The sequence below is a fragment of the Thermobia domestica genome, chromosome 12, assembly GCF_964235325.1.
Source record: "Thermobia domestica chromosome 12, izTheDome1.hap1.1, whole genome shotgun sequence".
Taxonomy (NCBI): domain Eukaryota; kingdom Metazoa; phylum Arthropoda; class Insecta; order Zygentoma; family Lepismatidae; genus Thermobia; species Thermobia domestica.
In genome coordinates, this window is record NC_137465.1 from 100,116,040 (window position 1) to 100,140,976 (window position 24,937).

At 37.2% G+C, this 24,937-nt stretch overlaps 1 protein-coding gene across 1 annotated transcript in view; it reads right to left on the reverse strand.

Moving 5' to 3' along the window:
• LOC145666546 (zinc metalloproteinase nas-4-like) overlaps positions 1-24,937 on the reverse strand; it is a 127,424-nt gene that overhangs the window by 37,952 nt on the left and 64,535 nt on the right. Inside the window, exon 4 of the mRNA XM_081733862.1 lies at positions 9,006-9,139. Within this exon, the coding sequence (XP_081589988.1) occupies positions 9,006-9,139 (134 nt within the window). The remainder of the gene's footprint in view (positions 1-9,005; positions 9,140-24,937) is intronic.

Sequence of the window (24,937 nt, forward strand, 5' to 3'; positions counted from 1 at the left end):
CAATTATCTTACCCCACCTAGGAGCTATACCAACGCACATATTTCCCTACATTACAGTACTACATCATAAAACTACGTCTCACCTATGTCAACAAACGGTTCCAAACCCAGTATCCTTTACTTCATGACACTATGCAATACATCTCTTTACATCCCAGACTACATCGCTATCATCATACACCCTTATCCTTACTCTTTACGCTCTATCAATACACTTTACCCCCGAGCGATCCTTCGTTCTTAATCATTTCTGATTACGTTATTCATAAACATCTTGCATTCATTCATCAATCTTATTCTACACAGTAATACTCACTTGGGCTTCTCCCGTGCTCATCATCGCCTAGGGATGACCCCAGGCAGAAGATAGCTTCATTTGTCTTATTAACAATGCCCACGTGTTGTCCTGTGCTTTGCACTTCGCCTCATTCTTCACCCTCACTATCACCTTATCAAATTTCCATTAATTATTTCTTCCACTTATGCTGTATATATTTGTTGAATCTGTTATTGGATCTAGATTAAGTTTTGTTTATTACAGATAACATTTGTTATACACTGTTTATTTCCTTTCATAATGGTAAGAATCAACTTTCTTATTTCCAATTTTTGTTAGTTATTGTATCATAAAATTATAATGTTAAAATTTCAATAAAGCACGTAGACCACTACTTATACCCTGCACTTAAATTTCTTTTCATTACTTATCTCACAGAGGGCGGAACTCTCTTATAGATTGTTAGCCGCTTTGGCAAATCGCTAAATAAAACGTTCTCAATAATGAAAGAAACAAAATACCAGAAAACAGCACGGATTATTCTCTAATTGTTCGTTCAACTTGTCTTTGGACAAAGTTTGAATATTCATTTATCGCACTTGATGGAACTCTTTTGAATATTGGCGATCCCTACAAAACACATCAGGAGAATCGAAAGGACATGCTGCCATCGAGTCTTTGTACTTACTTTAAACGTAGGATTCATGCAACTATTAGTTGATTAGAAGAAAGAAAAAGAAGATGAAACTTACCTATAGTCGTAAAAAATTGTCCTTTATTTGATTTGTATTTTATATATAACTTAGGAACCAAAGGTCTAAACACAATAATATTTCATAAGCTTTTATAAGCAACTCAAGTTCTACCACCATGTAAAGATTGATCCAGATCTAATGAGTTCGGATTAACTCGTAGGATATGTAGTGTCCTTATGATTGGTTTGTCAGGGAAAAAGAAATAGACGAAAATATGATAAACAGGCAGAGCAGGTTATCTTACGAAAGAATATTATTACTATTTTCGAAGTAGGTAGTATGAAAAAATGTTTTATAAATATTATGTTGTATGAAAGTTGTGTACGGATCGACTCTATGAAAGAAAATTGAAGAGTAGAAGAAAGTTGGAGTTTCTTGAGACATAGTGCTGGAAAAGAATGCTTTGACATTGATACACATAACTAACGGAGACAAATAGAAACAGATGCATTTTGGCTACCTGCACATGAAGAAGGGATTAGAGGAACATTCACACCATAAAACTCTTCTGGCTCTGTAAATTATGCTGAATAATAGTCAAAACGATACGGAGTGACATTCTGCTATAACGTGCGAATTGTACTTCAAATTGTACTGCAAATTGTACTTCATTACAACTTGTAGTTCTACATCTTTAGTGTTATTTTTGCCTTTACCTCAAGATGGCTTATTTTGGACTCACAATGTTTTCCCACTCGCCAATTCAATTTTAACGTTGAGTTATTTCCAAAGTGTTCTTTTTGTTTCATTTGGATATGCACAACCAGAATTCCAAATACACAAATTCACATGAATAAACACATAATACTTATTAATGGGCACGGAAAAACTACACATTACGGGGCCTATCTTGTGTACAGCGGTGGACACTTCTAAATGGTACACCTTAGCCGTAAATCTCCATATGGCTGTACCATTTAGAAGTGTCCACCGCTGTACAAGATAGCCCTCCAAATGTCATCCTCCTCTTTCTCGAAAACTATCAGGATACAAACAAAACTTTTTTTGGTACAAATTGTACAAACGATTTGCTTTCGAATGGTGTATTTCAATTTTTTGTGCTGTGATACGGGGGGCTATCTTGGCCGCCAAGGTAGCTACCCCAAATGTCATACCCACTTTCTCGAAAACTATCAGGATACAAACAAAACTTTTTTTGGTACAAATTGTACAAACGATTTGCTTTCGAATGGTGTATTTCAATTTTTTGTTCTGTGATACGGGGGGGGGGGGGGGGGAAGCTATCTTGGCGCCAAGATAGCTTCCCCAGTTGACCTCTCAAGTAATCCTATCAGGAAAATGGTACAAACGAAAATATTTTCGGTAAAACGGTACAAACATAGTACAAACGAATGACCTAGTCATTGTTTCAATTTTCTAAAGTCGGGGGGCTATCTTGCCATACGTGTTATTTGTTTCGGTTTCGTTACTAACCCCAAGATAAACCGACAATTGTTCAAACTTCCAAACAGGTTTTACTTAAATCGCTGAGTTAATTGATGACAATTATGGAAAAATATATCAACAATTGAGCAAATAATTTTTAACGTTAGGAAAACAAAGAGAATTGTTGCAACAATATTCCTTTATATTATAACCATAACACTTTCTTTAAAATTTCCTTATTTCTTCATCATCACCATTTCTCTACACACACATTAGCATCCTCTATTTCACCCTCTCTGTCTTTTTTAAATAACAAATTCTTTGGTAAAGTATCGCAGCAAAATCTTTGGGATTGAAAGAACACCAAATGGTTTGCGTCGTGAAATACCAAGGAATTCGTTAGAATTCCCCCACCCTTCATTTCATCATCATCCACTAACAAGTTACTTGATCAAGTATCGCAGCGAAATCTTTGGCATTAAAGGAATTCCAAAGGGTTTGTTAAGTGAAATATCAAGGAATTTGCTAGAATCTGGTTTTACGGCCTAAGATCGTATGGTGCATATGATCTTACGTGCCTCTCCAGTCAAAAGTAGGCCCTCACAGAGGTAGAGACCTTGACGATGTTGTGGGGCTTTAAACCAACATCTGCCTGCACCAACCTTCTAAATTTGTTTTGAACAATAAATAAAAATTTGTCACCTTTTCAGGTGCACAAGGGGTCTAGAGACGTAACCACGTCATGAATTATGGATGTTACAAGAATTAAAAGTGACAAACTTATGTTGAAAAGTGGAAGTATATATCTACTTGGAAGTTAGGAGGTGAAATCAGAAGTTTCCTGAGGAGCACCTTAAACAAGGAAAATATACTAACATCTACTCGAGAAGGTTGAAAGAAGCAGCATATAAAAAACCAACCCAGAAATACAGACCAGAAGAAGACTGCCCATTTAAAATATTTAAAAGCTCCTTCAACATATTTATCTAGAATCCATGATAATATTCTTAACTGCATAGGATGAAACATTTATCAAGATCTCACTTCCGGAATAGAGAAAAACGCATTCTCTTTAAATATAAAAAGAATGGTCCACAAGTGTGGCGATACATATTTTTTTTTTTTAAAAAAAGAAAAAGAAACGCAATTTAGTCCAACAGTATATGGGACGTCCTTTAAAAGATTTCCTCTGAACTAGTTGTAGTTACTATAGAAAACTGAAATTTTTCACTTGTATTGATGCATATCTCTATAGGTTATGAGGAATATTTCATCTTATAACTCTCAATATTTTCTGTTACAGCATCAAACTGAAGAAAAGTGTGAAGATGTGTCCAAGTGAATTCCAAACGCTGATAAAATTTCTGTACTTGAGAGGCCGCATATCAAAGGAAACATTTGAGGAGATGAAAGATCTTTATGAAAAGGAAGCCCCATTATATGATGAGAACACTGGAATCCTTTAAGTTGGTCGGATTTCTGTACAAACGGCTCCCATCACAGGATGATCTCAGTCTACCATTGATGAAAACACCACTGGACAAGAGGAAGTCACCATTAGGCAAAAAGGAAGTCACCACCTTGGAGATTTGCCGTTTAGACATTCGCCAACTACCTGAAAATGTCAATATAACTGTGGGGTATGTGGAAGAAGATAATCCATGTGCATTTACAAACACATAAGTGTCTGCCCAATGGGTTCTTTGGCCACTGATACTTTCTCAAAAGTAGAAACGAGTCGCTTTTTTCCAGGAACTTTTGACCCTGTACTACGAAAACCAGGAGGACTTCTTTGACAGATTAATAGCTCAGGATGAAACGTGGGTCTATCATTATGACCCAGAGACTAAGACTTAGTCAAAGCAATGGAAGCATTCCTACTAACTCCAAAGAAAGAATGTGTCCAACTTTCACCGGGTAAGGTCATGCTCAAAGTTGATTGGGAGCAGCAGGAAGTACTGATGATGGATTTCTTGGCAAGAGGTACTAGAATTACAGGGACATACTATGCTTCACTGCTGCCGAAATCACAGGATTCCATTAAAACCAAGAGATGTGGAACGCTGACCAAAGGTGTCCTTCCTTCAAGACAACGCTTCAGTTAAAACTCGTTATGTCACTCAGACAGAAGCATGATCCTGCAGGAATGAAATTCTTCTCCATTTTCCATACTTTTCTAACTTTGCATCATCTGATTTTCATCTTCCTAATCATAAAATCATTTTTGAAAGCATTTCAAATACGATGAAATGTTTATTTCTGCTGTTGAGTCAGGATTCTGAAATAATCTGCAGACTTCTACAAACAAGGTTTCCACAAGTGCATAAAGCGATTGGAAGAGTGTGTGGACATTGGAGAGAAGAACTAATGTCTGTTCCAAATTTCGTTTATCCCAGTCAACGGTAAGTGGATCAGAGGGCATCTTTAATAAACACCCCCTGTATGTACAGGGTGGCCCAGGGAAACTGGAAAGTTTCAATGAACGTAAATTGCACGAATAAACAGAAAAATGCATTTAAAGACGGAAATACACTATAGAGTATGCAATTTAAGTTGACATAAACTATCGCGCTTACATGTGACTTTATTTCTCAACGACATCGGAAATATGTGTTCCATCTCAGCGTACAGAAGCCCCTAGACTGCTCGGTATATTATATTTCGAGGAATGTAAGCGATTTCTTCTTCAATCCTTCGTTTCAGTTCATCGATTGCTGGAAGAGTGAGCCTCCCGCTTTGTCGTTGAGGTATTTTACAGGAAAACGCTGTGCTCACTGAGCTCATTGAATCTCGGTGGCCATGGAATATCACCGTTTTTGTCAAATGCTTTCAAAGTGAACACATCTTGCGCACAACTCCAATGTTCTATTATTTCTAAATGTCAAAGCCTTCTCAATGATCTCTAATCAGTTCCGAACAAATGCCGACGCCAGAATGTTGCTAATCCTAGATTCAAATTTCCCATTTCCCTGCGCCATCCTGTCTGTAATAGCCTCGTAGACAAAGCTGTTGTGTTGAAGTTCATCATCTGAAGTTAATGTGAATTTTTAAATCTCACCAGGGATTATGAGTCTCACTTTGATAGGAAATCATGAATTCAATGGATTAGTTGTCGGGAAACAGTGGAGTGGCAGCCACGGTCACCAGACCTCACCCCTCCCGACTTCTTCCCATGGGGACATTTGAAGGACAAGGTATATACAAAACCCATAAACAGTGTTGCGGAATAGGAGGGGCGAATCACCGAGGAATTCAACAATATTTTCATTCAGATATGCCGAGATGCGTGCAGAAATGTGCGTCTCCGACTGCAGGCATGCATCGATGTTAATGGCCGTCAGGTGGACCTCCAAATAGAGAATAGGGATTTAATTAGATACTGTAAATTATTTGATTTTTACATCATTACTCTGTACCTACAATTTTGCTTCATGCCATTCTTGTTTATAATATAAATGTACTTATCATTTAAAACGCGAGTCACTACTTCTGGTACATCTTGTATATAACACTATCAACAATACATATATCAAGAACAATCAATAGTAATAATAGTAACAATATAGAAAATATGTACATATATATAACAATAGCAAAAAGTAAATAACACATCATAAATCAACGTTTGAGGCAAACCTTTCCATGTGAGCCAAGTATCGTGTACTTACAAGGGCCGTATGCGAACCGTGACAGCTAGATATTTATGAAAATTCGTACCGCGACTACTTGTGGATTCCTAATCATCGTGGCAATAGCCACTCGGTGTGCAAATGCCTTGTTTACTCACTACCCATAACACATATACTAAGCTGTGACCAGGCGAGGCTATGCTGAATTATACCCCAAAAAGGTCAGGAAAAAGGCAGAAAATGGAAAATGTATGCAGGTAACCTGCTACCTACGGGATTGGGTAAGGTGACCAAGAACAAGGTAATAGTGTCAGACAAACAGTGTTGCCATCTTAACGAAAACATAGTTTTTCAAATAGAATGTATACCATTTTATGACATTAAAACAATTGGCATAAAATGTGAAAGAAAATAAGCAAAAGGTAGGTTATCAATGTTGTCAAATAAGGGAGATATGAGGCCCTAAAATTGAGAAATTATGAGGTCCGTACAGAGAAACTAACAAGTATACAACAACAAGACTGCAGAAATAACCAATGTACGGATAGGGAGTAAACTATACCATGCACAGTATCCAGTGACTAACGGGCTTAATCGAGTCATATTGAGTGTGAAGCTAGGGCGAGAAATATACTATTTTGCTGTACTATACACTGTATATGGTTTTTCTGATGTATTCGTATATTTTGTTAAAATATTTGATCCTGTATATTACTGGGAACCTGAATGCCGCGTTTTTCGTCTTCATTGTTGTCTCACGTAATAACGTTTCCTATACCCTCGACTGACACCTACCACAGGTCATTAATCTTTGCAAATTGATTCTGACGTACTTTCTTGTCACAGATTTTTTTTACCTATCTTGGTACAGCCTTTCTGTACTCCTTTCAGGCGCTATGGAGTCGTTTCTGTGGCTTGGAAGGCTTGAAGGATTTTATGCAGTATTGCAACACGAAGACAGTTCATTTTATAGGTCTCGGGAACGGTTCCAGATATCGATTCCACAAAAACGCCATTGGAATTGCTGCGCTACAGGAAGACTTACTGTTCACATTTCCACATTATGTTGGCTTCTTTCTACGTCTACTCCAACATGTATCCCTTTTGGGTGAATCCTGTATCAAGCCCGTTAGTCTTTGGATGCTGTGCATGCTGTAGTTTACTCCCTACCGTACATTTGTTCCTTTTGCAGTCTTTTTGTTGTTGTACATTTGTTCATTTCTCTGTGCGGACCCCATACTTCTCAACTTTAGAGCATCTATATCTCCCTAATTTGGCAACTCTGAAAACCAAGCTTTCACTTAGTTTCTTTCACGTTCTATGACACCGTATCAGGTTACCTGCAAACATTTTTTATTTTCTGCCTCTTTCCGACGTTTCTGGGGTATAATTCGGCATAATCTCACCTGATCATAGCTTGGCATATGTATTATATGGTAGTAGATAAACAAGGTATTTCCAAACCAAGCGACTATCACCACGATGATTAGCGATCCATAATTAGTCATGGTATCAATTTTCATAAACATCTAACTGTCATGGGTCGCATACCCCCTTTGTCAGTATCTATCAGGTCGTCTTCCAACATACCAGATTAAAAAAAACTGCAGGTGGCTTACGAATAGACCAAGATTTTGCTCTTTTCGGGGAAGGAACTGCATAGGTCGGCGATATTAAAGTGAGCGGTGATGAGCTGAAGTTCGCTGAAGACCACCATTAATAGAAACGTCTGATTTTGTGGAATTCGCTAGGCGATGCGATTAGGGTCTGAATTTCTGGACTTTTGCCAGAAACAATATCACTTTGGGCGGAAATCGGACGTCTGGGTAGCCACAGATTTACAGGAGGTAGCTGCAACAGTAACAAAGAGGACAGATAGCGAGGAAGGGATGTTTTCTTTGAAATGACGCTTAGTATCGGCAGCAGAGGTCTTCTTCATAACCATTACCTCTCGGATACATTTCTCACGTTAAAAGGCTAGACAGTCTCAATATCAAGCAGAATACTCGTCCTTGTGGCTTGCAGTTGACATGAATGGGCTTGGTCGATGTACAGGGTTCCGCACCATGACTACCTTGGTCACAATTCGTACAAAAAGCAGCACTCGCATTACACGAAGTGCTGGTGTTAGAGGTCTGTACGGGCCTGAATTTTTAGCCCGAGCCCGGCCCGGTCCGTGATTTTATAATGTGAGGCCCGACTCGAGTCCGAAATATGTTTTAACATTTAGGCCCGAGCCCGACCCGAGCTCGTGTGATAATCAAAGAGCCCGAAATAAGCTCGAATTACAGAAACTTTATAATTTACGCAAAATTGTACTTTTATTTACAGCAATTAGAGGTTTAATTTTGCAGTTGTGCTTTAACAGTTCTTCAGAAAGAACGGTCCAAACGTCCAATAAATATCGTTTTACAGTACATTTACAAAGTTAGGTCCGAAAAAGCTCCTAGAAATGTGGTTGTATATTTAAAAATTTACGGGCCCGAAGTAATATATGCTTTGTAGGTTTTAGTCCGGCCCGCAGCCGGGTAGTGCTCGAGCCTGAGCCCATGCAGACCTCTAATAAGAATGAAACACTATTATTTCGTGTAAAAAATATACTCTAATATACAAATGTGAAGAAAAACAACTAGAGATCGTGTTCTCATATCACTGTATCTATTTCAATCTCATAATTTGTGTGTGTTTTAAAAAGTTAGGAGTATATACTGTAAATGTGATAAAAATAAATTTTGAAGAGAAGTTCCTAAAAGGTAATGTACACACTTTCGAAGTTATATTTCACCTACAAAACTTTGTCGGAACTTTGCTGCATGTTTGAAAATGCTCTCTTTTACTGCAATATTAGTGCATGCATATTAAGTGCGCATTTTAACACATTTAACGTATACATATTTCATGATTTTAAGAGCATAAAAATCCGATGTCTACTTATAAAAGTATGGATTTCTAACTTACCAGCGGCGTTATTGTCTCCTTCCCGTTTACGGAAAAAGCATAAGCACTGTAATGTAAAATGCTGTTGTAGTCGTAAGGAACGCCAAAACTTGTTACTTCTTCAGGTAGGTACTTCTTAAAGTTTTTCTCTTCTCCTAAAAGGGAAGGAAATATATAGTATATTTAAATAATGACACAAGTCTTTGACAACAGTAATAGTAATCTTCATTAATATTTAAGTTCTGATTACAAGTATACTTACATATAAAATTAGAAATAAAAGAAAACTTCAGAGAATCGGAAAATGAAATTTACCTTGTCGGACTCTCCACCTTAGGTTACATGTTTCATGTATATGTATTGAATTCTGGATTTGATTTAATATTTTCATCGATTGATTTGATGCCCTAAATTTGGAAACTTCCAAATGGCACACTGGTTGAGGTTCCAAAAAATACAGTAAATAATTAGAATAGAAATTTAGTTTTAGATGACTCCGTAGTGAAGAAATATAAGTATATCTCAGTTTAACATTGAACGTTCCATTATTTATTCTGAACGCGTATGAAATAAGTGTTCCAACTGGAAACTGAACCTTGAACGATATTTACGGAGCCGAAAACATTATTCATTCGACTATATGGAGACAAGTAGATATGTTTTTCACTCTTGTGAAACGTTATAGTGCAGTGAGAGATTGTAGTAAGTTATTCATATTTTGTTTTCATATCTGTATGAAAATCTGCGTACTACAATAGAAAGAACTATCGTGTTGTTATTAGTATTCAAAATTCTTCTTCCTATTGTGAGAGAAATCTTCCACAAACCAAAGTAATCAGTAATTTTTTTCTTACAGAACATCTAGTCTAAGACTTCATTTTAATGGCAGAACATGATACGAGGGCACCGCAAAAGTCATCGCAATTCTCTCTCTCTCTCTCTCTCTCTCTATTTTTTTTTTCAAAAGAAGCAAGAAATCCTGAAATATGCAAATGGAAGGTTAGTTAGTACATATGTAAACATTAAAGTTGAACCGAAGTCTTTGAGCAGGTAATGGCGACTGCTTTGAAACAAGTGCTGACTATGAGAATTAAATCTGTCATATCTGTAGTTTGGTGTGGAGAAGAAACAAACTTGTGAACCAAAGGTTTAATAACATCTCAAGTTATTACTATAAACTATGCCAACGATCATTGACTTATATCATGATGAAACAAATACGAATGAAGTTTTGAAACGAAGAAATATAATGTAAAACTTTGTAAGCGGAGGCAAAGGAACGTATCGTAAACACACTAAGACGAATCACTCACTGCGTAGTGATCGTGGTTCAGTGGTCAAGCGCTCGGCCAGTAGTATGGAGATACCCGAGTCGAATGCACGTCGGGCAAGTATTTTTTTTTTTTACTTTAAGATTTTTGGTGGCGATTGATGGGCGATGACACACGTTCTATTATTATTTTCAGATTTTAAATACTCGAATGTTTCAATACTTGAATATTAAATCTTCAGAAATAATAATAATAATAAGTGCCTTGTAGAATATTATAAGTTAGGGGCTTATTATCGCTCAGGTCATATCATTACAAGCAGAAGCGTAACATTTGGAAAGAATATTTCGGTTTTGTTTAATATTGCCCACCAGAAGAGGAATTTCTCATCTCGTTTCTAAAACGAAACAAATAATATCGGGATAAGAATTAACATTTTACATTCGAGACGGGACAATGCTAACTCAAATTATCGTCTCCCTTCGGAGGTGAGAATCGAGACGAGACGAAAAGTGTTGTAAATATTTATCGTCTTATCTCGATTCTCGAAATAGTGTATGTCCATTCTTTAAGTAACAATTGCTCTGTACACTGAATCTTATACGCTATTTTGTTACTTTGTATTTCAGAGCTCATTTAATTATGGTCTGTGTAGGTGTTTTTGCAGCAAAGCTTTTCTCTGCATATCCTAAAGGTAGTTTATTATAAGCCTTACTGTTCAATGATATTCAGTTATTTTTATTACAGTTACGTTCCATAAAACGCATACTAGAATACTTTCTACATGAAATCTTGGTTGGAACAGTTTCGTATAAAATTTGGGAAGTTGCAGAAGTGTGTCTTGGAGGAACGGACTCCCCTCCCCGAAATTCCAACTTTTTTGTACATTTTGCCCAATGTATGGGCAACTTTAAAAATTTTAATACCATTATTATTATTATTATTATTATTATTATTATTATTATTATTATTATTATTATTATTATTATTATTATTATTATTATTATTATTATTATTACTGAAGATTTGAGACCTCAATATTACGTCCTATTCAAATTGATTTGAACGCTGTCTAGGATTACTTGCCTTAGAAGAGATACTTTGGAAGAATTAGTGTCCAGAACGAAAAAGGGGAGAAAAGAGGTGTCAGCTCCTCGACAATATGAAAATCGAAACATCGGATACCTTAACAGTATCTTTTCATCACGATACATAGCAACGCCCTTTCTTTTGGTAACAGACTTTCGATTATGTATGCGTTATATTGATATTTTAACAAAATATACATATAAATATAAAAAAATAATAGTTCTTATTTACAAATTTTGGTTGAACGGATATATGAAACGGCGAGCAAAAATATTATTATTAAAATTTCGTAAGAATTGAAGAAGTTAGAAGTTAGAGTACCACAATCAAACAATAACGTTTCAAACACACTTGTGACTCATAGTAGGTCCTAAAGATAACCCTTATGTATTCATGAATTATTTGCTAAACACGTTACATTGTCAGACAGAAAGAATCAAGGTGGTATACATGTGACGTTATATTGTTAGTATTTCTTCTGTGAAGAAAGTTATTTTAATTCTAACTTGTAAGACCGAGAGAAATTGAATATTTTTCATGTTATTATACATAAGAAGTATCTACATTCTAACTGATAAAAACTTCCTTAGTTACCTCAGCGTGAATTGAACCCAAGACTCCTAATTAGCGAAACGAATGCTCATACCACTACCCTAAGACTGCTCTGTTAAGTTAGTTAAAAAAAAAGCTCATGTTTAGCAAATTGCACAAGTTTACGATTCCAATATTTTATTAACGATTAAACACTTTCATTTCAGTCATGACAAAATACTATAGCCAAGAGAAATCAAATTTAAATTTACTAGGAGACATACAAACACGCAAGGATTTGAAGGATGAAGTGATGTTAAAAGTAATTCGAACCCTTAACTGGAACCTGATGCCTCAAACCACTCTTTTCTGATTCACCGAAAGTTATCTCCGTAACTTGTCTCTATTATACTCGGTTATACTCATTTCTCCAGTTATTTACAGTAACCTTGAAGGACAGGGACAACAACACATATACATCGAGGACATTCAATGGCTCTCCCACCGGGAATCGAATCAGGAAACCCGACAATTGAACTATCAGATTGGTGGGGTACCTCTTTCTTTCCAAATTCAAGTAAACTTGAGATGGACAATGTGCGCGTTGATTTTCTCGGGACACTCCCACTTTCCCATTCCACCAATTCGTCCATCATAATTCACTTGCTTTTATCATAGTCTTCCTCAACCTAAGAGGCATAATCACAGGACATTAAACGCAAAGATTTTATTTCATTTCGTTTTCAAGTGGTTAACGGAAACCAATCCGAACCGAAAAAAAGTTGTATTTTCCTTTGCTCATTAACGTGTTTTCACAAAAATATAGAGAGAAAACACTTGCGAAATTGTAATTCTATTCAAAAGTGATGCAGCAGATTCATAATACCTTAACCTAAAACGGAAGCTTTAAATATATTTGGGATCTTTTCCAATATATGTATGGATATTCTGAAAAGTGGCAATACAGTGTGTTTCCGAACAAAACTGAACCAAATTACGGTTCGGTTTCTGAAATAAACGAACACATTCTGTTTCAATCTTAAACTGAACCCAAACCAGTTAACCTGGTTTTTGGAACACATCTAATGACTAGATTGAAGTTGATGTTTCTATTGTCTCGTGAAATCAACAGCCATGATGTAGTTCAAATTTAGAGATGAAACCCCTATAGTCCCCTATTTCCGCCCAAGGTGTTCAGTGTTTTATTTCTCGCGGTAGGCACCGGTACGCCGTACCGGCACCTTTAAACTGAGAACGGAATATTTCCTCTTCTGTCTTAAAAAGCGGTTGACGAGAAACTTCGAAAATACCAAATAGCAAATATATAGTTTTATTGCAAATCAGAGTGTTTATTCTTTTCCTTTTGCTTTTTTCTTTCTACAGAAAGAGATGCGAATCTTTGTTCCTTCTTGAAGTCAGTTAATTGTATTCAGGGACTAGAAATATTTGGGCCCTTCTGTTTCGCTTGCTAGCACGACCTCGTGCCTCCCTTTTTAACACTAAAATAAACCATAAAGGCTCTGAATTGATAACATTTTTTTTTCTGGAAAAACTGACCTCCCATAACGAAATAATCCCAAAAATTTGTCTGTTGCAGAAGTTCTACTAAACTGAAATTCTGGAATTCCAGTACAAAAATTCTGTTGGAACTCCACCTCTGTATTTTCTTTGCAAAGAGGTCTTTGCTCATTTTTTATTTTAATGTATCCAATTAATTATCTTTATTCATTATAAAGAAGATTTAATGAAAACATCGCCTAGTTTTTTTTTCGCAAGGTGTAACCATTAATTTAGTAGAGATTTGTAGAACATTTTGGTAGCATGATTAGTATTCTGTAGAACATTATGTGAACAATTTACTGTATGTGTGTTGTTATTGAAACTCAACTCTCTTGAGGAACTTTTGATACTTCAACTTCATTTGTGGAACTCTTGATACCTTTTGAAAGCAAACAATAGCAGCTTAGTTTCGCCCTTTACAGAAAGAGAAAAAAGGGAGAAAGAAATCTATGTTTAACGTATTATAAAATTAAGATGTAAGAATCAGACATTTTTAAAGCATCTTTATATATATATATAGTACCCTGAAAATTATGCAACTTTTTATCCATTATTGACCTGAGATCCAGCGTACCGGTACCTTTATTTTTAGAAATAAAGCACTATATATACAGGGTGTATCAGACCACCCGTCCCAGGCATTTTTCTCGGCTCGTAGTGCACGTAGATACTTCAAACAAAAAATTGAATGACCAAATCGTATGTGGAGAATCAAATGGTGACACTTCCGTATCAAGTGGTGTAGAGGAAATATTTCCACGGGGTGTCACTTCAAAATTTCAAATAGAAAGTGGCATCAGTATCAATTTCCTAGGAAGTATTATTAACAAAAATCAACTTTTATAGGAATCAATTTTCACTAAAGTCTACGGTTTGGCATCTACGAGTGTTATTTGTTGTTGAATTGCGACTATCAAGACCACCCCTCCCAGGCATTTTTCTTGGCTCGTAGTGCACGTAAACACATCAAACAAAAAATATGGTGAACGGTTTCCCGATCGTGCTCGGCAGTCGAGAAAAGTATTTCGGCGCTTGGCACTTTGTGTGCAGAAGACTGGGCATATTCTACCTCATCACAACAAACGTCAACAGATCAAACGCCGTGTTCAGGATAATCGGCCTCCCGACATCCTTGGTGCAGTCCATATGGATCCCCAAATATCGACAAGGCAATTAGCCACGGATATTGCTATGAGCCACATGACTGTTTGGAGGATTCTGAATAATAACTCGTTGCATCCTTACCATGTTCACCTGCATTAGGAACTCCGAGAACAAGATTTCCATAACCGTCTGGAGTTTTGTCAGTGGATGAACGCCAGGAACCCCTGTTTTCACCAGAACATTCTGTAGACGGATGAGGCAACCTTCAAGAGTAATGGAGATGTCAACATACACAACGCTCACTACTGGTCCAGCATGAATCCTCACCGGGTACATGAAGCTGTCAACCAAAATATCTGGATACTTAACATTTGGTGTGGTTTAGTGGGAGGCCAAATAATCGGCCCCTATTATTGTACTTTGACAGGGGTAGAGTACGCTAATTTTTTGTCACATGTTCTATGTGAGTTCTTGGAAGATGTCCCCCTAGCAAGTCGAGAATTGATGTGGCTACAATAAGACGGTTACCCTTCTCATTTTGCAAGAGTTACCAGACAAAGTGTTGAACGTGTATTTCCAAACAGGTGGATCGGAAGAGGAGGCCCGGTTTCCTGGGCAGCTCGTTCTCCATACCTGACTCCGCTTGATTTTTTCTTTTGGGGACGTGTCAAGGAGCTGGTTTAGCAAGAGCGTCCTACTTACAAGAGAGGACATGATGGAGAGGATCCGTAATGTCTGCCGTGCACTAAGTCCAAATGAAGTGTTAAGAGCAGTCAACAATGTCCCGGTACGCATTCGCATGTGCATCGCAAGTGCTGGACGATCCTTTCAACATTTATTTTTAGTTAATTTTGTCCAAGTATGATATTTTGGGAAGAATGTACAGAACTTGCAGTTCATGTTATTTATTGTATTTATTATCTTCACTTTATTGGTACTATTCTTGAACAATTATTTATGCAATTATTGTGGAAAGTGATTTTTTATTGAAACATTTTCATGTTAGGTACCCCGTTAAGAAGCCCGGGAGAGTGGCAATAATTTCATAACTTTTAAATTTAAATTTTTGTTTTATGTTTTATTACTGATACTTTAGATCAAATTTGTTTCATACGTAGTTTAACATAAAACCCACGAGTGTTTTTCTTTGCTTTTCTATTTTGAATCGGTTCCGACCCCGCGATTTAAACTATACTGACCTGCAATATTGTTTTGATTTGTTGATACGTACAGCAGATATGTCATAACGTTTGACACTGAATGATATAAAGAGTTTTCAATAACAATGCTATTTGATAGAACATGTGTTATCTGGTGTTCTTTTAAAGTAACTGCCAATTACGAGGGGCATACTGAAAGTCGTGAACAACATCATTGATTACCCTAATGAACTACTTCCTATATAACTAATGGGAATTAACTTTTTCCCACATTGCAAAGGAAGTGATTCTGCGACACTATCGGCTAGAGTTGTAACTAACTGTATCGTCTGCTACTGGTAGTAGCTAAGTGCATCATTGGCTAATTCTATCAGACTCAGGCGCTCTGAATGATTTGGTTCGTTCTTGTTTTTAATAGTTCGTAGTACCCAACTTCCTTTAGTGGTGATGCCACGGTCTCCACAGTTTCACCGGAAAAGCAGCTGAAACCTCTTATACTATATAATTACTCTATGAGCAACATGTTTTCACAACCGTAATCTTTAGTTGTAAGAAAAACGAAGTATATCATCTCAATCTACAGACATTTCTTTCTTTCTTTCTTCCTTTCCAGACATTGACGCTGTTTTTTGCTAGCACGTAACCACAGGCAGGATTTCTCAAATGGCCTGCAGCGATGTTTCGTTTCGACACCGTGCTGTGTTTGAATTCCTTGTTAAAGAGGACCAATCTGCTTCTGAAATTCACCGCAGACTGCAGCGTGCCTATGGAGATGTGTGCATGGGTGCCAGCAGGGTTAGGAGATGGGTGAAGCATTTTAAGGATGAAAACACGACTATCGAACATCAGCCACGCAGCACGCACTCTCGAAGTGCCTAAACGAAACGTAACAAGGTAAAGGTTGATGAGCTGATTAGGGGAGATAGGGGTAAAACTTATCACTGTGAATGATATCGCTGCAAAACTTGGTGTTGAATATAGTGCGGTGCAAGAAATGATTCACAGGTTAGGTTATCGGAAGGTTTTTGTCCGTTGGGTCCCACGGTTATTAACCGAGGACCACAGACGTCAGAGATTAACCATTGCCCAAACCCTTCTGCGGAGATTTTGATATGAAGGTAATGACATTTTGACGGGTATTGTGACTGGAGATAAAAGCTTGTTCCATTATTATGAACCTGAAACAAAACGACAGAGTATGCAATGGCACAACTTGATTTCACCACTGAAGAAAGCCGAGAGAGTTCAATCGATAGGAAAAGTCATAGGGAGCGTCTTCTGGGATGCACAGGGTTGCAATCTGGTTCACTTTCTTGAGCCTGGAGAAACCATAAATTCTGGCCGCTACATTCAGACACTTTTAAAGCTTCGTCGTGCCTTGCGTGATAAGCGCCCTGAAAAGAAGATAATCATTAAATAGGATAATGCGGGTTCACATATTTTACATGCCACTATGGAGCAGATCAGGAGATTTGGGTGGAAAACACTTTCACATCCTCCCTACAGCCCCGGCATGACACTCTCCGACTACTATCTTTTCGGTTTTGTGAAGGAACAGATGTAAGGCTATCGATAAAGACATTGGAGGATATTCGTCAAGCAGTGCGTCAGTGTCTATGGGCAGCTGGAACGGTATTCTATCGCAAGAGTACTTTCAAACTTGGAGAACAATGGGAAAAATGTACGTAAAAGAACAGAGACTATGTAGAAAAGGGAAGGAAAGGTCTATAGATTGAGACGATATTTGGTTTCACTTACAAATAAAGATCACGGTTGTGAAAAAAATTTGCTCACGACTTTCAGTGCGCCCCTCGTAAAGCTTTTGTTCTGTAGTTGCAATTAAACAATAAATAAGACAGATGCAAAATCGTAGAATTTAACGGAAAGTGTTTCCTGTAAAAGTTCTTTCTTTTTCAATAATACTTCCAAACAAATTGAAATTGATACCACTTTCCATTTGAAATTTTGAAGTAGACACCCCGTGAAAATATTTCCGCTACGCCACTGCATATGGAAGTATCACCATTTGACTTTTCACATACGATTTGGTCATTCATTTTTTTGTTTGAAGTATCTGCGTGCACTACAAGCCGAGAAAAATGCCTGGGACGGCTGGTCTTGATAGTAGCAATTCAACAACAAATAACACTCGTAGATGCCAAACCGTAGACTTAAGCGAAAATTGTTTCCTATAAAAGTAGTTTTTTTTTTCAATAATACTTCCAACGAAATTGAAATTGATACCACTTTGCATTTGAAATTTTGAAGTTGACACTCGGTGGAAATATTTCCTCTACGCCACTTGATATGGAAGTATCACCATTTGATTCTCCATATACGATTTGGTCATTCAATTTTTTGTTTGAAGTGTCTACGTACACTACGAGCCGAGAAAAATGCCTGGGACGGGTGGTCTGATACACCCTGTATATATATATATATATATATATATATATATATATATATATATAGTGAAGTAGCTGTGTATTAACTGTGAAGTGACCATGCGATAGTTGTGTAAACTCTTAACTTAATTCGCTAAATTCAATTACTTTACATTTATCAACGACAGAACTATGAATTTTTTAAAATCTATCAGAACAAAACTTTTATTAATGTTGTACATTGCCAGACAGTTTGAATAAGCATGTATTTGTTAATTGTCACTTTCGAAATTGTTAATAAACACGACTAGTTTCCTTCTTGCCTTTCCACATACCTTTCCGCACAGCCTGATACTTCCCCGTTCATTGAACGCCAGTCATCACTACAGCCAGACAAAACCATGGAGGACACATTGACAAAGGGGTATTCGACACACAGTTATGATAGATGCAGGATCGACGAGAGAAGCGGATCACACCATTGGAGAACAGCCAACTTTATAACTCAAGAATACCATTCTGTTGGTTTATCACCGCAGATACATCGAGCTTAAGTTGAAACTAGTGGAATGAAGGTGTAGGAGAGTATCATCGTAAAGATGCATCATCAAGAGAGAGCTCGACGCCCCTTGCAGATCAACAGGATAGAGATCCGGATGTTGAGTGACTCCAGTTTATCCAGGCTCCTCCAGAGAAAGACATTCATCGTTCCAGATGACCAGAACGACACCAGCCTCGTTGGAATATCAGGCTAGTGCTCATTCCTTTATCTTGGTTAAAACCTTTCTCTTTCTCTTACCTTTCCCACAAGTAGTCATTTTTCAAAATAGAAACATTTGAATTTCATTTAAGTACTGTTAAGTAATTTTACAGTTAAGTACTGTGTTGTGCATCAGTTTCATCCCCATTTTGTTGCGTTCATTTAATAAGTATTCTGAGCTACAACTGATGGCACAACACCAGCACAATATACACCATACATATAGACTTTTCCGTAATTCGTGTAATTTTCTACAGCACTGGAAGAAGATGAAATTTTCACACTATTAATGTGGAATTTGTCACTCGTATTGAAAAGTATCTCAATTTTAAAATTTTAAAAGTAAATGAGAGAAAGACATTAATTGCCCTCTCTTTTGGGGCGTAAGTAAAAAAGTTCATTTTCGTTATGAAAGATTCAATGTTAAATTTTTGAAGCAGTTTTCTGCAATGATTATTGGAGGATTTCTGAGACATGAGTATTATAGCTACAAATTACAATAACACTCATCTACAATGTTAGTATAGCCGTCTGGAACACTATTTTTGGTAAGGCTCCTCGTTTGGGGGGGGGGGCAAGGGGCAAGGTGGAGGGTAGAGTGTTACCAAAATCCCAAATTTTATATTTTAGAACTATAGAAATCGTCAGATTAATCACAAATGTCACAGAATTAATATTCCGATGCTCCCCCGTTCTAAAAATCACATAAAAATCACCATAAATATCTTTAGCAGAGACTACCAGAAGAAGGTATTTTTGGATCAATTAATGTGAAATTTGGTGCTATTGTAGTAGAAAAGTATGTGTATTTTAATAATGCTATTTTGGTAACACATCACTTGAGGGGAGCACATGGGGCGAAACATATGATGGTGAATCTTTATATGAATTCCAAATTTTATTCTGGAAATGCCGGCGAGCGTCAGATTAATCATAAATTTAATAGAATTAGTATTCCGATGTTTCTTGTATGTCAGTGGCTGATATATGGCTACATCTCCTATCCAAAATCCACACAAATATTCGGCATAAATACCCTTAGCAGGAACATACGGGAAAAAACCGTTTTTGCTCAATTAATGTGAAAAGTGGTGTTCTTGTACTGTAGTAGAAAAGATATGCATTTTTGACATCTGGATTGCTCTTTTGGTAAGGCTGCGCCTTAGGGGGCGGAGAATATGATGGTGAATCTTTATTAAAACTCCAAATTTTGTTTTGGAAATGAGAGTGAGCGTCATATTAATCACAAATGTCACAGAATTAAGACTCCGATCCTCCTTGCACGCGAGAGTTACTAATATGGCAGTTGCTTCCACCACATTTTGAAACATATCTACAAGATGACTTGAAACAGAGAATTGTCCAGTGTAGAGATGATCACTCCAGCAGATACATTGGAGGTGTACACAATGGTTACAGTAAATCGCATTGCTTTATATCTTGCTCGTTCAGGAGAGAATGCTAAATAAATGTAAGTTGAATTTATCTGTCTTATACTTACGCTAATGATATTTTTAAACAATTAATGATGATAGAGCCGCAAAGTGTTGTTTCCAAGAAAGAATAATTTTCAAGAAATGATTTTTATTCCTCGCAAGGCATTTGTTTCGACTACAACCGTGTGTCCATAGTATACTGTTTCTTGATGTATTTACGTGTGCGGTACATATTATGCAGTAAGTTATTGTCTAGAAAGTGAGGATCATACGGTTATTGTGTAAGAAGTATGAAAAAGGTACGCTCTTTTCAAGCAATAAAGAAGACAATATTGAAAAGTAAAGCTAATCTACTAAATTTGCAATTTTTTAAATGCTACTTTTCAGTACGATTTTTTTGTGTGTGTTTGTGGTTCCTGTCATTGTCATGTTATGTTCTATTTCGAGTTGGTTTTGCTTAGGTGTGCAGAAAAGACATTGGTGATTTGTGTGTGTAATTGCGTGCTATAACAAGAGTCGCAATTGATTTTTAACAAATGCAAATTCTTTGATTATATTCCAGTGACAATAAACAACAAAGCTTTAAAATATGTTATATTGACAGAAGATAATCATTTACAGTAGTTTTGAGATTTTTAAAGAAAATCACTATATTTGTCTGCAAGACATTTAAGACATTTACATTCTTTCCGTATATTCATGCTAAATACATTTATCGTGCATTTTGATGTGACTTTTGGAAGGGAGGTAGCATAGCTCTATATCAGTCATGGCACATGTAATAAGTATCAGAATATTAATTCTGTGACATATGTAATTAATCTGACGCTCATTTTCATTTCTAGAATAAACGTTGGCATTTTTATATAAAAAATCACGCACCTTGTGATCCCATGAGGCTGCGCGTTACCAAAATAACATTCAAAATTTGAAAAACTCATACCGTATTAGTACGATAGCACCAAACTTCATATTAATTGAACCCAAAAATATCTTCTTTCGGTATGTCCCTGCTAAGGACATTAATGGTAAATTGCTCATATGTTTTTAGAAGGGAGGCTGTAGCGTTCCATTAGTCACTGCGGCACAACCAAGCAGCATCGGAGTGTTAATTCTATGACATTTGTAATTAATCTAAGACTCACTCTCGTTTCAATCATAAAACTTGGAGTTCTTATAAAGATTCACCATCATACACTGAGAAAAATCCATTATCCGGACAGCGGTATATTGTACAAATACAAGGATTCGTTATGTTTACTAAGGAAATCTGTACGGAGCGTACTTTATCCATATACTACATAGGTACTGCCTTTTACCCGCTTAGATATTACATCATGTCTCTGCAGGATGTCTGATATCTAACAATCTTCTGTATTTTACATACGTATACGTATGTTAAATACTTCAGCTATACGTTATATACGTCCATCTGTGTGTAAGATCCAGACCGCCTATAGACACTCTTTCTTTCGCCATGGCTGACGTCATTGAACTACCGTCTTTTGCTTGCGAAACGAGGTTGTTTACAAACGGAACAGAAGAGAGGAAGGAAACCTGGGAAGCCTGGGTAAGTACAATAGTTAACTATTACTTTAGTTAAATATTCCCATTAATTATATATTCTTTTAGTGTAACTTGCTTTAATATAGTACTAAGTAAGTAATGTAGTTTATGACTACAATTCTTACTATTGTAACTCGTAAATGATTGAGGAGAATGGAATGGGTGAATCTGAATTTTGAAAAAACTTTGAATATTAATGTTTTGAAACATATTATGTTTCAAGGTAGCAAAATGAATGTTATGTGTTTATTCATTCCATTTTATATGTGACGATTTATTACTTGGTGCAGATTTACTACAGGACTGCTTAACATAATTGCTAATAAACCGTTTTCAGCGCGGAAATTTCCTTGTGTAGTGAAGATTTAGGATTTAGATTTCTGGGCTTTCGGCATCAATGGCCTTGTTACCCCATATGAGGGATGACTTTCCTCGGCGAGTACACTATCCGGGGAAAGGAAGGGAAGAAAGGATTGGGGAAGGAAGAAAACGGCCTGGGACCTATATGTTAGGTACCACTCCGGCATTTGCCTGCTGTGAATGAGGAAAACCCAAGGAAACCTCATTCAGGATGGCTGGACTTACAATCTTTTGATACTTTTTCGACCGAGTTCTCCCCCGGGATCGAACCCGGAACCGTTCGCACCGAAGGCGAGAGCGCTAGCGACTACCCTACGCGGGGCCACTTGTGTAGTCTAGAAAACTCATTTTTACTAGAATATTTGCAAAAATTTTTTTTTTTTTTGCTTTTAGTTTAACGCCCCATGATTGTACATCAATGTAAGAGAGAAGGTGACAATGAGATACATGATAATGGTGGAATCAAGAAAATGTAAGGAAACTGGAAAGTCTTAAGAATAACCACACCTACAGTGTTCACCAAAAGGCTATTTGTCGGGAGCAGGAATCGAACCAGGGACCTAACGCGTCAGAGGTAAGCGCTCTACTACAAAGCTTTCTTTTGTTTAAAGAACTTGTTTACATTGAAATATATATATTTTACGAAGATACTAACATATTTTACAGCCTCACTGAAATTAAAAAAAAAAAAAAAGTAGTCAGGGAGAGTTTACTTGTCAGATTTTTATTTTTTAATTTAATTTATTTTTATTTTTATTTATTTTTGCTTTGTTATGTTCCCTAGTTAATTAATGTTTGGGTTACTGAAAATTAAAACCTTTTTAGTATTATTGTTATGTCATCACTTTGGAACCAAAAAAGTTAGATTTTTTTTCTTGTGTTTTCATATAGGAAGTTGGTAAGTTTGTGCCTTAGCATTGGTTTGGTTTCTAGAACGTAATTGAAGGTCATGTTGAGTTGAGTCTTGGCGGGTTTAGAGTTCGTGAAGTGTCAGGCACTGCTTGTGCCCCTGTCTTCTGTCTGTGATGTTTCCTGGCTTTGGGCTGTGAGGTATTTATGTTGAGGAGTACCAACGCAGGCCGCGTGATATACAGGTAGCTTCAACAGCTACGAGTGCCAGATGTTCATCTTTCGTTACGGCGTGACTAATGCAGTATAGTACTAGGTTCAAATTCTATGGGTGGTAAAAATGGTCGTGGTGTGGTAAGAAATACAACGTAATTGTTATTAGTTTATTAGTGTTTCTTCATAGTATAGTTTCACTATTTCTAGAAGGAATTAAGTATTAACGAAGTAATAAATAAGCAAAAGCACACTTTGATTGGCGTTAACTATTTCTCATACTCCATTGAGAATGTTTTGATCCTCAGTTGCGCAAACATCCAGTGTGCGTTTTTTTGTTTGCTTACACTGCCTTATAGATGAGCTCCCTCGTGGCTAAGTGGTTAGTGAACACGCCTTTGGCGTGGGACACCCGGGTTCGATTCCCGGCCGGGGGCCGCGGTGGCTCAGTGGTAGAAGGTTCACCTCTGGTGCTTGGGGTCCCGGGTTCGATCCCAGCCCCGCCAAGTGAACCTTGTGGTGGACAAACACCGTGTGCGTGGGTTTTCTCGGGGTTCTCCCGTTTCCTCCCACTTTCTTCATTCCACTACAGTATTTAATTCATTACTCATCACCGTCTCCATTAGCCTAACCATCATAACCGTAGGACATAAAACTCAAAGATTTCATTTCATTTTTTCGATTCCCGGCCGGAGCTTATGAGGTTCGGATTCCACGTTAATCTGTAGGTCCACGTCTCATACAGCCTTGCTGCTGAAAGGAACGTTAAAATCAAATCAGCACTGTTTTACAGATGCAATTGTTCGATTCCGAGTTCGAATGAAGCTTTTTACGGGCAGGGGGCGACTTTTATATATACAATCCAAGGATTTTAGTTATTAGTCAGTGATGCAATATATAGACCTATATATATTACAAAATTGAAAGTGACTATGTTTGTGACTCTTAATCTCTTAAGAGCTGCGGTGGCTCAGTGGTAGAGCGTTCACCTCCGGTACTTGGGGTCCCGGGTTCGATCCCAGCCCCCGTCAAATGAACTTTGTGATGGACAAACACCTTGTGCGTGGGTTTCCTCGGGGTTCTCCCGTTTCCTTCCACTTTCTTCATTCCACCTTTCATTCATTGCTTATCATCAGCGTCTCCTTTAGCCTAACCGGCATAACTGTGGGACGTAAAACTCAAAGGTTTCATTTCATTTTTTCTTAATCTCTTTGGAATCTTGTACTTAGGTTCACAGCGGAAGCGACGAAATAACTCGACTCATCCATTGTAGCTCTCTTCGCAACCAGTTTCCAAAATGTTGGCAATAAGTTTGCGAAACGGGATATGACGACTCCAATTTTGGGTGAAAAGTCGCTATAAAAAATAATAGAGAAATTCATTGTCTATAAGCATTGTTTTAAAGTTGTAGATGTAAACTAAACAATATGTTCTACTCACTGGCGCAAATCCGTGGGGGGGGGGGGATGACGGATACATGTCCCCTCCAATCTTGGAACTGAGGGGGACTTCTCCCCAATAATCCGATTTGAAATGTGTTTTTTGGGAGAAATTTGATTATTTTTGTCCGATTGCTACAAAGGAACGTGAGATAAAATAGATGTCCCCCAGAATAAGCCTCAAATCTGCAGCCTCCCAACGCTGAAAACAACTCTGATCCTCCACAACAT